General features: G+C 44.3%; 2 protein-coding genes across 2 annotated transcripts; both read right to left on the reverse strand.

The window, feature by feature from the left end:
• Positions 1 to 9,373: 9,373 nt before the first annotated feature.
• LOC149262175 (uncharacterized) lies at positions 9,374 to 9,898 on the reverse strand. Its single transcript, XM_089375483.1, has one exon. The coding sequence runs from the start codon at positions 9,896 to 9,898 to the stop codon at positions 9,374 to 9,376; it is 525 nt and encodes a 174-aa protein (XP_089231609.1).
• Positions 9,899 to 11,194: 1,296 nt separating this feature from the next.
• Positions 11,195 to 12,202, reverse strand: LOC149262176 (uncharacterized). The gene has a single exon (XM_089375491.1). It carries the CDS (start codon positions 12,200 to 12,202, stop codon positions 11,195 to 11,197), a length of 1,008 nt encoding a protein of 335 aa, XP_089231617.1.
• Positions 12,203 to 15,167: the final 2,965 nt, after the last annotated feature.

Consider the following 15,167-nt stretch of genomic DNA (forward strand, 5'->3'; position numbering starts at 1 on the left):
TCCTCTTCCACCTGGTCTGATTGCGATTGAAGAAATTGTAGAAGACCCTCCAACAAGTACTCCAACTCACTTTGGAGTCGGGGTCACTCTATATCCTTCTTCAGAAGCTAGTCTACCACCAGTGGAAGTACCTGTAGAATCGCTAGGGAATCTCTTGGATAGACTAAAAATGTATGAACAACCGTCAACGTCTAGGACTGTGGCACCTGACACAGCGACGGCAGAACTCCCTGCCGTCACTCCGACAATGTTCGTCGGTATACCATCTGTCCCAACTAGCTCTCAACCGCTGGAAGGAGCCCACTCAAGGGCTATTACGACAGTATGGTCCGTTCCTGTTTGTTCTTCCGGAATAATACCCGGCAACTCTTATGTTGAAACTCGACAAATTGATTCGTTTGGAGGTCAATTTGGGCAATCCGGTCCTCAAGGGCAAACAATCCCTTTCAGTTCTGGATCACCACCGTATGGGGGGCAGTATGCCCTTTCATTACCCCCTCCGGGAGGTTATCTATACGGGAGTTCACAACAAAGTTCAGGTTACACTGGAATTGCTTAAAGTGGTTGGGTGCCTATGCTACCTCAACAACCAAGGGTTGTGTATTAAATGCAACAGTGTGTACCTATGTCGAACATCCCAACTACACCAGCGATTGTGACGGTGTCGCAAGTTCAAACGTTGCCTGTTGTATGTCAACCTCAGATTTCTCAGGTTGTAATGCAACAGCCCCTTGACCCTGCGACTCAACCACAATCGCCAACTAGTGGGGCGGAACAGGTCCAAACGGGTACAATTACCCCACACCTTGGTCCAACGGTTAGTATAGCACAACAGCACATGACTTCTCAACCATGGCTGGTGCAATACCCACAACCACAATTCCAACAAGTATACCAAGGTTCTGAGCAGCAGATCTTTGCAAATAGTGGACAACCGTACATTCAAAACGGTCAAAATCAACCATTTTATAATGGTCTTGTCCACCAACCTTACCAGTCATACCAGCACCAGCTGCATTATGCTGGTATGCAAAGACCAACTGCTCAGGCGATCCCATCGTATCATGGGTATGCTTCACCTAACCTGAGCCAGCAGTTACCATTCGTGGCAACTCTAGAGTTACCTGATTTACACTGGTTAACGAACGATCCAATTGCTTACGCCCCTTGGTGGCCAGCGATTCCACACAAACTTCCATCATACATTCCTAAATTTAATGGAAATCTGGGTGAAGATCCATTGAATCACGTGATGACCTTTCATCTATGGTGTTCGTCAAACACCTTAAACGATGATTTGATAAAGCTTCGCCTTTTTCAGAGGACATTAACGGGTCCAGCGGCTAAATGGTGTATTGAATTACCTAGAGCTTCGTTCGACAATTTCAGCACCTTAGCCACTACCTTTTTAACCCATTTTCAATTACCTATAAGGTATGAAACGGGAACGGAAATCCTTACCAACTTTAAACAGACAACGGCCACTCACATATCTGATCATATACATGAGTGGCGACGTTGTCGTAGGATGGTAAAAACATACGTTCCCGATCAGCTGTTAGCTGAATGGTTTATAAAGTCATTACTTCCTACCATTACGGAAGATGTGGCAAAGGGGGGGGTCGTAACAGAAGAGCAAGTTATCGCTCGTGCGCAATATCTGGACTTAGTCTATACTCAGTCTGACACGCTCTACGACAAAATACCTGACGCCCCTAGACTGGAATTCTCAATTCCTCCTCCTCCTAAATCAAACAATGACTCTCACGCCAGTGATGGCGTGATTGGCACGACAAACGCGAAATTGACAAAGGCTACATCTAAGAAAGCCCGTAAGGTTTCAAATCAAAATGCAAAAGATGAAATTCTTGCTTCGGAAGTAAATGCCATATCGACAAATAAGGGCAAAGAAACCAAACAACCAGGAAGCAAGAAGAAACAAAACAAAGGGAAGAAGAAGAAACAGGATGAGCCATCACCTGAAGAACCTTCTTCAAACCCTCCTGGAAATAGGAAATATCCATGCAGTATATGCGATAAGGATCATTGGACAAGGGAGTGTCCTTACAAAGCTGAGCTGAAGAAATTCTTTAAGAGTTCGAAAACCTCAGCAGTGTTAACTGATCCGTTTCCAAATCCAGGAACAAATCTGGTTGATAGTGGAGATGCTTCCCCGTCTCAAGTGCTAATGTTGTCGGTTTCAAAACAGCAAAATGATGCTTTGATCTCGACAAGGAACAAAGATTACGGGAATCCACAGCTGTCGAACAACAAGGATAAAGATCAACCAAGTAGTTCGACAACAACCTCGACAGAAGTTGTAACGCCACCAATAATACCTGAATTAACAATAAAACCGCCAAAGGGAGTAGTACACAAGTCGACATTTAATCCTCGCGCTAGGGCAGCGCAGCATTATAACATAGTGGAAGATTTGGCCCAATCGCCATCCGCTATGTCGACTCTTGAAGTACTACAGAATTGCCCATCCCAAAGGCAGGCTTTGTTATCAGCTATCGGTGGGGTGGACCCAAGGGATTCCAATCTTGTATCCTTCGATCATAAAGGATACGATCCTCAGTTACCAGCTCAACTAGCTTTCCTTATTCAAGTGAAAGCCCTCAACAAAACCGTTCATCGAACGATTATTGATGAGGGGGCATCCACATGTATTATGTCGATGAGTTGCTGGAAAACATTAGGATCTCCAACCTTGTCGCGATCTTCAACAACATTAAAAGCATTTGATGGACGATCGTATACCCCATATGGTATCCTGAATAACTTAAAAATTGAACTAGGAGGGAAAACAATATAAATAGATGTCGAAGTCATTGATGGGAACCTTGACTACAACATCCTACTAGGAAGACCATGGATCTATGCCATGGCAGCTGTTGTGTCGACCTATTTTAGAAAGATTGCATTCCCTTTCCAAGGAGGGATTACAATCGTCGACCAGCAAAACTTCCTCCCCAATGGTTCTCAAGTTACGGGAAGCATTCCAATGATCCATGGCAGCAACCATTCGCTTCAAAATATCAGAGTAGGCCTACTAAAAGACCCCACATTAATGGGAACTTTCGCACTTCCACCTCCAATCTATATAGGAGAAGTAGCGTTGGTAGGAGCCTGCAACATGATATCTTCCGCACAAAAGATTTCAGAAGACGATATTGACATGGATCATGCAATGGTTTTACCCCCAAGCCCAACGGAGATATTGTAGCAATCAATGTTCCTAGCTTGGGAGGCGAACCCAAATCAACGCTCATCGTGCGTTTGGGTAGATAGGTCTAGAGAGTATGGTACCCCATTAGATCCTTGGTCGCGAGTGCATGGAACCGACGAAGGAATCATACAATCAATGCTGATTGAGGGGTCACCATGGAATGATAGCCACCATCGTTCCTTTCTTCTGGATTGTGAAGAAGATACTCATGATGACCTTTATCACCCTTCAGTCTTTGAATTCCTATCAAATACTGTAAATACGGTGGATTCCGAGCGGAACCTATCCAATATTGAAGAGACTATAGCCATAAATATCTCAACCAAAACAGATGTTGTGGAGAATATTTATGTTGGCAAATGTTGTTCTCCTTCAGAACGGGAAATATATAACGCTCTTTTTCGCGAATTCAGAGATGTCTTTGCTTGGTCATATGATGAAATGCCAGGCATCGACTCGAGTATCGTTGAACATGAAATTAAGATGTATCCTGATGTCAAACCAGTAAGACAACGGCTTCGACAGGTGCACCTCAAGAAAGCCACTGCAATCAAGGTAGAAGTTGAAAAACTTCTCCATGCTGGTTTCGTCTTCCCGGCAGCCTCTCCTGCTGGGGCGACAGCTGGCACTCTCGGATGGGCTACTGGGCCAACAGGACCAACATCTGCATGTACACATGAGTTTGATTAAATTCTTGATAGGATAAAGCACAAGAACATTATAAACAAAAACAATAAACAGTGATATGGTCAGAGATTTTACCAATAGCACCCCACTGCTCGCCAGCCAGCAGTACTAAATCTGGGTCACCCCGGAAATCCATGCCAGCATATGGATACTCGGCATAAGCCATCTCCTGACGATCGAACCACCTGAAGAAGGTAACAGAAAACGAAATCTGAGACTGGCCGGCATGCCTAGACATGTGGTCAACCCATCTCTGCATACGTGGTTCAGAAGGAGTAGGCAAGTCAAGTGCAATATACTGAGGCTGCATCAGTGGTATCTTCTCCAAGGCAAAGGCGGTCAAAATATAACCGAACCCAAAGTTCTTCAATCTTCCGGTCTTTACCTTGGTCAGTTGTTCTTTCATCACCAGAAGTACTGCATCACACCAGTTGAACAATTTCGGTTGGAGGCATTCCAAGGCATGCTGCATATAGGACCTGTTGGCTACATGAAGAGACGCGCTCCCGGCCATCCTACCAAAAGTAAACAAGATAGCCCTGAGGGTCCTGTCGGTGACATTGCGGATGACGATCTTGCCGTCTTTACTCGGCTGAGATCCTTCCCTACAATACTGGTGGACATAATCTCTCACAGAATCGCTCCCCCGGACCGAACCTGACAAAGAGATGGGGGCACCTCGCCTCGACAAACCAGTCAAGAAATAGATGTCCACCACTGTCAAGGGGATGGACTTGCCCCTAATCTGAAAAACTTGGTGGTCGGGATCCCAAGCATCGAGCAAATATTGCAGTAGGGTGATCTGTTGTCTCATGCTAGAGATGCGGAAGAACTTCAGCAAGCCACAGTTCCTCAGCGCGTTCACGGTAACTGGATCATGTAGGGCAATCATGTCCTCTTCTTCATGCTCTCGTTCTCGCCATGTAAGGGTCATTTTGCTCAATGGCCCCTGCAAAACAAACAAGAGAAGGAGTAAGATCCTGATTTTGATGCAAAACAGGCAAAATTTTCATCAAAAACTGTGCAACAAGTTCCTCTTTTTCGCCCAACGCACCTGCAAGAGTGATTCACCTGCGTTGAATGTCAAACTGCCTTCATATTGGCTGACATTCAACGCAGGTTTCGCTAGGCACAGGGTGCGTTGATAGAAAAACAAGCCCATCAAACCCCAGGGGCTCAGAAAAATAGGAAAAGAGGCACAGAATGCAAAAAGGAAACCATGAAATGAAAGAGCTCGGGTTTAGCTCCTACCTAGTCCAGACGGCGCCGAGAATCGTCCACAGAATCTCCCGAAATCAGCTGATGAAAATCGAAGAGGAAGAGGCACCTCCAAAGCTCCAACAAACCAAGTGCAAATGAAATGGTAAAATGAGAGGTAAAAACACTTTTTAATTGCTTTTCACGTAGTTCAAAGTAAAATATTAGTGTTTTCAATCTCATTTTCAAGCAAATATTGTTTATTTCTAACTCGTTTGATGAAGCAGTCAAAGATACAATACTATCTGTTGAAAGAACAAAGCTATTTATGGTAAAAATAAAAAACAAGACCATCATCGAGCAGTTTTAGCACACAGTTCATGCTCGTTAAAAAATAAACGCAAGATCCGAGCAGTTTTAGCGCATAGTTCATGCTCGTTAAAAAATAAACATAAGATCGAGCAAATGTTTCCACCCGCGTTTAAGCTCGTTAAAAAATGAACTATTCCGGTAAATAACCACCGTGAATGTAATATCATCAGCCATTAAAGCCTTGGTCGTGTTTGCCCATCACCTCCACTTTTCCATTGGCCGATCATTCACCTCCATATGATTGTTTACCCATTTTGAGGAACAGCTGCGAAGAGTGATTTCACTAGCCATCCTTGTGACACTGCCGTGATTTGGGAATTCCAATCCTTCCCTGGAATCAGTTGCTACCCTTTTTATCACTCGTTCCTCAAAAGACGAGTCTTCTTTAAGCTCTTTTCATCTGACTCGTGAAATATGAAAAGATTGCCGAGTTTTGGCCTTCCAGCTCGATAAAGTGACCGGAAGAGCTCTCCCTCCTCTAGATTTTAATCTTTTTGGACCTGAGGGATTATTGCACAAAAAGATCGAGCGCTTGTTTTATTCGGCTCGTTAAAGATATTGAAAATCCATCCCTTATGTATTGTTTTATACTTTTCCGGACTTAAGGGATTAGATGACGAAAAAGGACTTTTGGAGTTAACTTTACGTACCTTTTCAGACTCTCTAAGGATGAAAAGGACCCAGTTATCCTTGTCGTTAGACTCGTTAAATGCATGAAATAGCGAAAAACTTGTCTTTAGACGAGAACGAGTTTCACTATCGCTAGGCTCGTTAAAACATAGCGATGGGCTTGCCCGAAGGGCAAGTTATAGAACAAGCATATGTTATCCTCCTCAAGCTTGACAAAAATAAAGAGGTACTGGTCAGCAATGACTGGGGAAAAATTGGGAGAAACTCAAGAAAACTTTGATGGTAGCAAGTCGCTCTTGAACATGACAATTTTCCTCCGTACCACAATCGGGTTGGGTTGTTTCATTCACCGGTCACATTGCCATGGTCTCGCCATACCATCCATATTTGGGGTAATGCTACCGATCCATCGCATAAGTGTCGCCATATGTTCAAGAGAAGTCGTTCAGAGAAGTCACCTGTGTCCCATCCACTACCATACATTATACTCTTTCATGACCGCCACCCTGAATCATATGTCATCAGATCGTTTTCACCTCCATCAAAATCATTAGCTCCATTCCGTGTCATTGATGTGGGATTCATTAAGGCCCTCCTTTGACGGATCACTTCTTGTCGACATCAGCTCATTATCCAAGAAGTTGATCTAGGAACACCCCCTTCAGTACTTTGAAGCTTGCATGCCTCAATGGCAAGTTTCTCACTTCCGGCGACAGGTACACATCAATGACCTTCGACCGAAAGATTTTGCGTGGTGTTCGACGCCAAGTCCTCTATTCACACCACATGAATTTTACTGCAGTACCTTGAGGGTCATCTTCATTATCGGTGATTCCTCTCGCGCTTGTTAACAGTTTACATCAATGACTGGTAATCAAGCGATGTCTTTCCATGTTCGACTTCAAAGCAATTCTCACATGGATCGACTTGTATTTAGAGTGAAGATCGGACGAGATTGAAGACCCCGGATCTAGTTTCATCCATCCGGGCTGCGATATATATTCAGAAAATAAAGACATAGAAATGTACAGCTTTACAACACAGATAATCATCCTACCAAAAGGATGATGGTTCTATCAGAATCATCAGTCTATCATCAGACGATTGTCTGTTATATGTACATGAAAATGAATTTATAAAGCTGAGCATGGGAATGCTCGCCTCAGCTAGATCGTGAAAAAAGTATGAAAATAATGTATTGTATTGTATTGTATTACAGGTCTCCTCCCAGCATTGAAAGAACTTCGGATCCTCCTAATAAAGCATTTCACCCGATAAACGGCCTCATACTTTAGGGGGCAACTGTTATAGACATTTTTGTGCCTTACAGCTATAAGCATGAAATGTCCATAATCCAAGGGATCCAAAGTCCCTAAACATGTTGTTCCTACCCCTAGAGGAACAAGGCTAACAAACCACAGCAATTCACAGAAGTTCTCCACTAGAAACTGCTCAAAAACAAGTCAATTCAGGATCAATTCAGAGGCTCCACTAGCTGCCTGCGTTGAAATGCAGAGGCTACACTGGCTAGTTGCATTGCAACGCAGGTGGAAGCACTACCAGGGTGCGCTGAGCGGGAATTGACAAATGGCAGGGTCCTTTGTGCGAGGTGTAAAGACTGTGGAAGCTTCCAGAATCTTCCTCCATGACACTTGCCTTGATGAGTTCGACTAAGTGATGAGTAAGAGGCTCTTAGTCTCCAAGTGGAAGTAAGAACTGACAGAGGGAGAGGACACTAGTCAGATCTCAAGCTGACTCATCCTCTCTCCAAACATCTATATATGGATCTCTCCTCCATGAGATCTAGGAGGCTGGAATTTTGTTATTGCAAAGAATTGTTGTTGGTTTGAGATTGGAATCATTGGGTGCTTAATGCTTTGAAGGGAGGTGAAGAAAGGATTTCATTCGCTGGGAGGTAGATGCTGGATTGGAACTCTCTGGGTTGTATCTCCTCCTGAACCTTGTTATTCATCAATAAAGCTATCTTGGTTTCTCCTATAGACTGATGTATCTTTGATGTATTATTGCATTAGTATGTTTAGTTTATTTCTAATCCTGAACTAGTTATGAATATGAATCTATGTCTTTGTGTAGTGTTCCCTTCTTGTGATCTTGCAGGAACCTGTTGAAGCTGGGCGAGCGAGAAGGCAAGTAGCTGGGAACTCTCAAAGAGAAGAGAAACTGGATCGAGGGACAAACGGAAGACACCGGTTAGTCCATCCATCTCTCTTCATTCTTAATTCATAAAGGAAGAATACTAGAATAGCTGTTTCTGTTTGTTGCTAAGGCACTGTCACACCTTAGGTGGATAGGATCGTCCTGCATAGGCATTTTTCCCCACAACAGGAAGTGTGCTATAATACAGTTCCAAAACTCCTTAGTGGACGGGCAGTTCAGGAAGAGATGTTCGGTGTTCTCTTCATCAAGTCGACAGAGATGGCATCGAAAGGGGCCATGAAAGGATCTTTTCATCAGATTGGCACCAGTAGGGATCTTGTCAAATAGTATGTTCCACAGTAACAGGCGTGTGCGGGGGGCAGCCTTGAGTTTCCAAAAAGATCTCCAGTTTGGGTCAATAAACAGAGGTTTATGGGGGTCCATGAGCCTGATGTATCCTTCTTTTGGGGAATAAGTTCCATTTTTTGCGAATGCCCAAATAATTTCATCAGGTTCCTCTAATAGTCGAATATGGGCCTGTGTGAGAGCTTCAAAGTAGAGTTGCCAATCCAGTCTCCATTGTTCAGGGATATCCAATTCGTGTGCCGATTTCCATCACTGATGTAGGACGGTGGAGTTATTGCAGTCGCCAATATGCTTGATGTAGATGATGCCCCTATAATTTAGGAATCTAATTAAATCAGCTGGCAACCTGTGTGCATTCCCACATCCCACCCATGGATCTGTGCCAATACGGACTGTGTTTCCTTCCTTTATTCTCCAGGTAATTCCTTATCGCAGAAGGGGGAGCGCGTTTATCATTGCCTTCCATATGTTGGAGATATTACTGTTCGTGGGGTGAGTCTTTCTAAACCAATCCATCAAATTCAAAGGCCATATGTATTTTGCATGGGCAACCCGAGTCCAGAGACTATTAGAGGTAATGAGTTGCCAACCCAATTTAGCAGCCAAGGCTTTTGAAAATAGCTCAAGTCTTTTTATGCCCCATCCTCCCCATCGTTTTGGAAATGCTATTCGATCCCATTTGACCCAAGCAAAAATTTTCCCAGGTTGATTACCCTTCCATAAAAATCTGCATCAAATATTTTGGAGCCTGTTCAGAATGCCTTTTGGGATCCATGCTAGGGTCATCCAAAACACAGGAGTGGCCTCGATAATTGCCTTAATGAGGATTAATCTGCCGGCCCGGGAAAGGTATTTGTGGTACCAGATCTGTAAGCGTTTTTCCACCTTTGCGACAAGCCACGTCCAGTCTGCAATCCTGTATCCGAGAGGCTTTAATCGGAAGTCCAGGTATTTAAGCCTGTTGTCCAGATTGAGTGCAGAGAAAGGAAAACGCTGGGTAGTATAAATGGACTCATGCTGAGAGCAACCGATAATGGTAATAGTGGATTTTCCCTCGTTAATCATCATCCCCGTTGCCTGTTGAAAGAGATTGAATATATTATGTAGAACAGAGGAGTCGCCAATGCTTCCATTTAAGAATATCAGAACGTCATCAACAAACAAGAGATGGGTCAAATAGAAGTTCTCTGAAATCTTAATGCCAACCAACTGATTTCTGTCCCGGGCAGCAATGATGGATCTGCTAAGACCTTCCATAACTAGTAAAAAAAGTAGAGGGGAGAGAGGGCAGCCCTGCCTGAGCCCTCTCTCTGATAAGAAAAAAGGTGTAGCTTCGCCATTAAGCAGGACACTGTAGGATACATCCTTAATGCAGCTCATAATCCATTTGATGTATGCGAAAGGGAAGCCCAGGCGAGTGAAAATTAACCTGATATAGAGCCAATTTGCTCTATCAAAAGCCTTGGAAAGGTCCACCTTTAAGATCATGCCCTTCTGTTTCTTTGTCTGTAGAGTGTGGAGCAGTTCCTATGCAGTGGCGATCGCCTCATGTATCTGTCGATGCTGTAGAAAAGCAAATTGCTCAGGAGATATATGTCTAGACAGTATGGCCTTCAGGCGATTTGCGATGATTTTAGCAATGATTTTATACAAACAGTTACAAAGAGAGATGGGTCTAAAATCATTGAAGGAGGTGGGGGAATCAGATTTCGGAATAAGGGCAATAAAAGTGGATCTGATGGCCGCGGGGATATTACCACTCCTTCTACAGTCCTCCACCATCCTGAGTAAATCATCCCCCATGATGTCAAAGAAAGCAATATAGAACTCGATGGTCCACCCATGTTGTAGCTCTGATACCACTTGTTATGGCTCTGATACCAATTGTTGTAACTCTGATACCAATTGTTGTAGATCTAATCCAAAAGATATATGAGAATAGAGATAACCCAAGAATAACAATATAGAAATAGATAGAAAGGCTTCTTTATTATCAAACCCTTAAGGTAGGGCAACACCATACATTCACTCCTTAAGGAAGGAGAACACTCCACAAGCCATATGCCTGTTCATACAATATTCCTTCTCTTCATCTTCCTCCATGTGGAGTCTCTAGCCTCTATATAGGCCTCATACATACAATACCATGCATCATTACCATGGTTTCCTCATACCATCAACTAATACCATGGGCCCATTACATTATTATTAACTACTTGTGGTCCCTTACATGACATGGGTTAACCACCTTATTTATTACTATGGCCCATCCCATAATTACATTATTACCTTGGGTACCTCCCTTGGTACCCCATATTACCCCCCCTAGGTATATAACAACCCATCTGGTCTAGGGCTTTTATCTTTTTAAAACCATTTTAAGGTGGCCTCAAGTTCCTCCTTCGACACTGCCATCATCAGATTCTCTGAATCCTCCTGTTCTACATATCTGGGGAAGAGTTCTGCAACCCGCATTATCTCTAGAATGTTCACCTCACGAGGTGCCTTGTAGATGGATTTGAAGTGTTCATTTGCAAGTCTGGCCAGACCCTGCTAATCTGATACCATCTGACCCTGTTCGTTTTGAAGCTCCCAGATAGTGTTAATGGCTTTCCTACCATTGGAAAATTTATGATAGAACTTAGTGTTGTTGACACCTTCTACTAGCCAGATGGCCCTGCTTCTGAGGCGCCAGTTCTCCTCTCTTTCCTTCAGAATTTGGGAGTGCTTAGAGACAAGAGTAGTGTATAGGTCCTTGTTGGCAGGTGTTAGGAAGGTGCCATTTGACGAGTCCTCGAATGTGGCAATGGCTCGTTCTGCCTCCTTCAATATCTTATCATCATTTATCCGTTTCTGATGTGCCCAGTTTCTAGAGATCCTCTTGAGTTCAGACAGCTTCCTTATAAAACCGGCAGTGTGTTCCTCCTCGTCCATTATGGGGTTGGATCTCCAATAATCAGATACCAGATGTAGATAGTTGGGGTCCTTGAGCCAGGAGGCATTGAATTTGAAAGGGCTTTTAATATTTGGGATGTTGTCTGACAGTTCCAAAAATATGGACCGATGGTCAGATAAACCTCCAGTGCCTACCCACTGCCTAATACGAGGGTGGAGGGTAAGGAAAACCTCTTTGATAAGGAATCTATCGAGTCTTCTAGCAAGACTATGATCGCCACTTCTGTTGTTTGTCCAAGTATACTGAAGTCTGACAGGAGGGATGTCGACCCATTGATGCTCTTCGAGCAAGGTAGAGATCGAGTCAGAAAGGTTGTCCACTTGGGCCAAGTGTCCCCAGGATTCACAGTATCCCAAGGAGAAATTCAAGTCCCCTCCCAAGATTATATTATCTGCCCGAAATAGTTCGGATACGAGCAGGGATCTCAAGAAAGGTTCCCTCTCCACACAAGGGCCATATACATTAATAATACGAATATCAGATCCAAGATAGTGGGCAAATAAGTCCATACCGATGAAACCTCTGCCTCCCCAAGAATTCCGGAGCACCATGGATTTGTTACAGAAACTAATAGCAGTACCTCCCAATCTTCCAGATGCGTCCATAGCATGAAAGGTCCAATTCAGTAGCCAAGAGTTGAGGATAGGAATGAGGGAGGCAGCCGAGCAGAGAGTTTCTTGAAGGAAAATTACATCCAAATCAGTCGAAGTGAGCAGTCTTCTAAGGGCTAGCTTTTTGGGGGGGCTAGCAACCCCACGACAATTGAAAGATAAGAATTTCATGGAGGGTTAGGCAGAGGGCCATCCCTTGCTCTAAGGGCCCTGTCAATAGTTTGTTGTCGTGCAAGGGCAACTTCTTCCCCCGCAGTGTTTCTGGCTTTAGAGAGCCGGGAGGGGCGACCTCTAGACGATTTGTGGGAAGTCGGGGGACAAATAGGATCAATATCAATCGCATCTACACCCTTATCCTTAGATCTGGATCGAAGAGGGTACCGGGGGGAGAGAGGGGGAGAGGGGGGGAGGATGGAGGGGGGAGGGGGGGGGGATGGAGGGGGTAGAGGAGGAGATCAGGGATGGGAAATAGGGGGATGGAGAGGGGGAGGGAAAGGGAATGGAGCAAAGGGGAGAGGAGGAGGGGGTAAATCCCAGGGGTAAAGGGGGCAACGGAAAGGAAGCAGAAGGGATGGAGGGGGAGGAGGTACTTATGCAAGAGAGAGATGCAAAAACATGAGATAATCCAGAGACAGAAGAAGAGACAGGGAAAAACATACCCGCAGTCGAGGTGATGTCTCTTGCAGTGCCCGAGCTGGTTGGAGGAGGAGGCGAGGAAGGAATGGAGTCCGCTGGTCGCTTGTCCGATGCCTCTCTGATGGGGGTACCTAGTGTATCCCTTGTTCCTACAGGTACATGATCCTCCTGGTGTTGTGAGGGACCTCCATCCGTCTGCTCAGGCTCCTGTCTCTGCTCAGAGCCCCTTTTATTATGGAGGAGAGGGCAATCCTTGTATAAATGCCCTACTTTATGGCATTTGTGGCAACGATACGGGATGCCTTCATAATCAATAATCTGCTTTCGAGATGTGTCCCTCCATTGTATGGTGATGAATTCCTATAGCCCTCCTCTTGTGTCAAGATTGATTAGGATGCGAGCGTATGCCATCATACCCGTATGAAGGTATGACTTGTCGTACTCCATGTAGGTGCCAATCGCATTGCCAATCCGCTTGAAGATATCCTGAGACCAGCATTGTAATGGGAGGCCCGGAAGCCGAATCCATACAGGTCCAATGCCAATCTGTTTAGTCTCAGGATCAAAGAGGGGTGTCCAACGTTTCAGCAGAACCGGGGCGTGCTCGAAGTGCCAGTAGGAGGATAGGACCCAATTTGTGTGATCAGCACGATCGAATCTCAAAGCGAACCATCCCCTCACAAACGTCTGCACGAATGGGATGTCAACCAGATGGTGACCCCATACTTCTGCTGCCCAGGCCTTCAGACGAGCGGCCGAGTAGTTCCTTCCCCTGATGCAACCGACCAGGACTCTGTCCGCAAAGTCCATGGCTTCTCCCCACTGTATGTCCTCTTCTAATCTCATAAAGATGTCGTCTGCCTTAGACTTAAAGCACTTGTACTTCTTCTTGGTCCCTTGAGGGGGAGGGGGGTGCGATGCCCTGTTGGGAGGAGGGTCCGAAGATTCAAGTGGGTGACAAGGGTTATACGAGGAGGGGGGAAGACCATCAGCCGAAAGGTGTATGGAACCGGCGAGCGGCGGGACGACGGAAAAACTGCCGGAAGGGGGAGCCAGGGAAGAGATGTTGAGCGAAACAAATGTAACCCCGGTCACCGGTGGGAGAACGCGGGTGATAGAGCTAGTGAAAGGGGGGTCTAAACCATGGTTAGGGTTTAGACATGCAGAGACGAACCCTAGTGATGACGGAGATGCCGGAGGGGTAGTTAACGCAGGCCAGGTGGGGGGATCGTCCGGCAGGACCACAGGGGGCCGGGAGGGTTCGGCCAGAGAGAAACCGGAGCTGAATAAGCTAGTCGACGTGGGAAAGGAGGAGCGCCAGATGGAAACCCCCTCCAACGGGTCTTCGGAATAATCGACGACATCTAAATCTTCCATGTTGACAGCTGCGCCTAGAAACGGAGAGCACCTCGAGACTGCAGGAAAAACGGAGGACAGGAAACCCCGGACCGGTCAACCAGGTAACAGGAACAGACCGCGAGAGGAGGCGGTTAGTAACAGAAATAATAACCCCCGAGCATCACGTTCAGTACAAAAGCCACCGGTGATACGAGACCGCAACAGGTAGAAATCTGAAGGTTGTATCTTGCGAAAGCGACAGAGCAGTATACAGCGGCCGATCAGGAATAACCATTGCAAAATCGAAACCCTAACCGAAACCCTCGATTGCAGTCTCCATCTCTCTCCCCCAGACCAACTGTTATGATTATTATACTTGTTACTATATATATATATAATTATAATTTTAAATATTTTTGGATAAATTTTGAATCCAAGTTACATGCAGATTTCACAATTCTTTATAGCCTCTGCAACACAGATCTTCAATAAATGATATATGATTTTTTTGGATTCTTATTGGTGAAGGTCTTTTGCGTTTATAATAATTTATATTTTTTCCAACTACAAACAAATTATTTTGAATTTTATTTTTTATTGACTTTAAAAATTTAATAATTTTTTTTTTTTTAATTTAAATTAATTAATTTATTTAAATTTTATTTTTTATTCACTTTTAAAACTTAATTTTTTTTTTAACCAATTCCAAAAATAATTTAAAATTCTCCTTTCCACTTTAAATATTAACCATTTTAGTAATTTCAAACTTATTTGGGTTGCACTTCAAACCTGATTCAAATTGTTAAAACTGGAAAAGCCATAACCACTCATTTGTTCGGTTATCTTCCACTCCATTTTGTTCCGTTATCTTCCACTCCATTTAAAAAAATGGAAGACTTTTATAAAGTAACCCTCATCTTTCAATTTAAAATAGAAGACTTTTATTCAATTTAGACTCTTAGGATTGTATTCAATTTAAAATCTT

The sequence above is a fragment of the Pinus tabuliformis genome, chromosome 6, assembly GCF_031772625.1.
Source record: "Pinus tabuliformis cultivar Carrire ecotype Pingquan chromosome 6, CPIR1, whole genome shotgun sequence".
Classification (NCBI taxonomy): domain Eukaryota; kingdom Viridiplantae; phylum Streptophyta; class Pinopsida; order Pinales; family Pinaceae; genus Pinus; species Pinus tabuliformis.

Bases quoted from the DNA above. Each gene is read 5' to 3' on its own strand.
- LOC149262175 (XM_089375483.1), bottom strand. From the start codon at position 9,898: ATGGAAGGTCTTAGCAGATCCATCATTGCTGCCCGGGACAGAAATCAG.
- LOC149262176 (XM_089375491.1), bottom strand. From the start codon at position 12,202: ATGGACGCATCTGGAAGATTGGGAGGTACTGCTATTAGTTTCTGTAAC.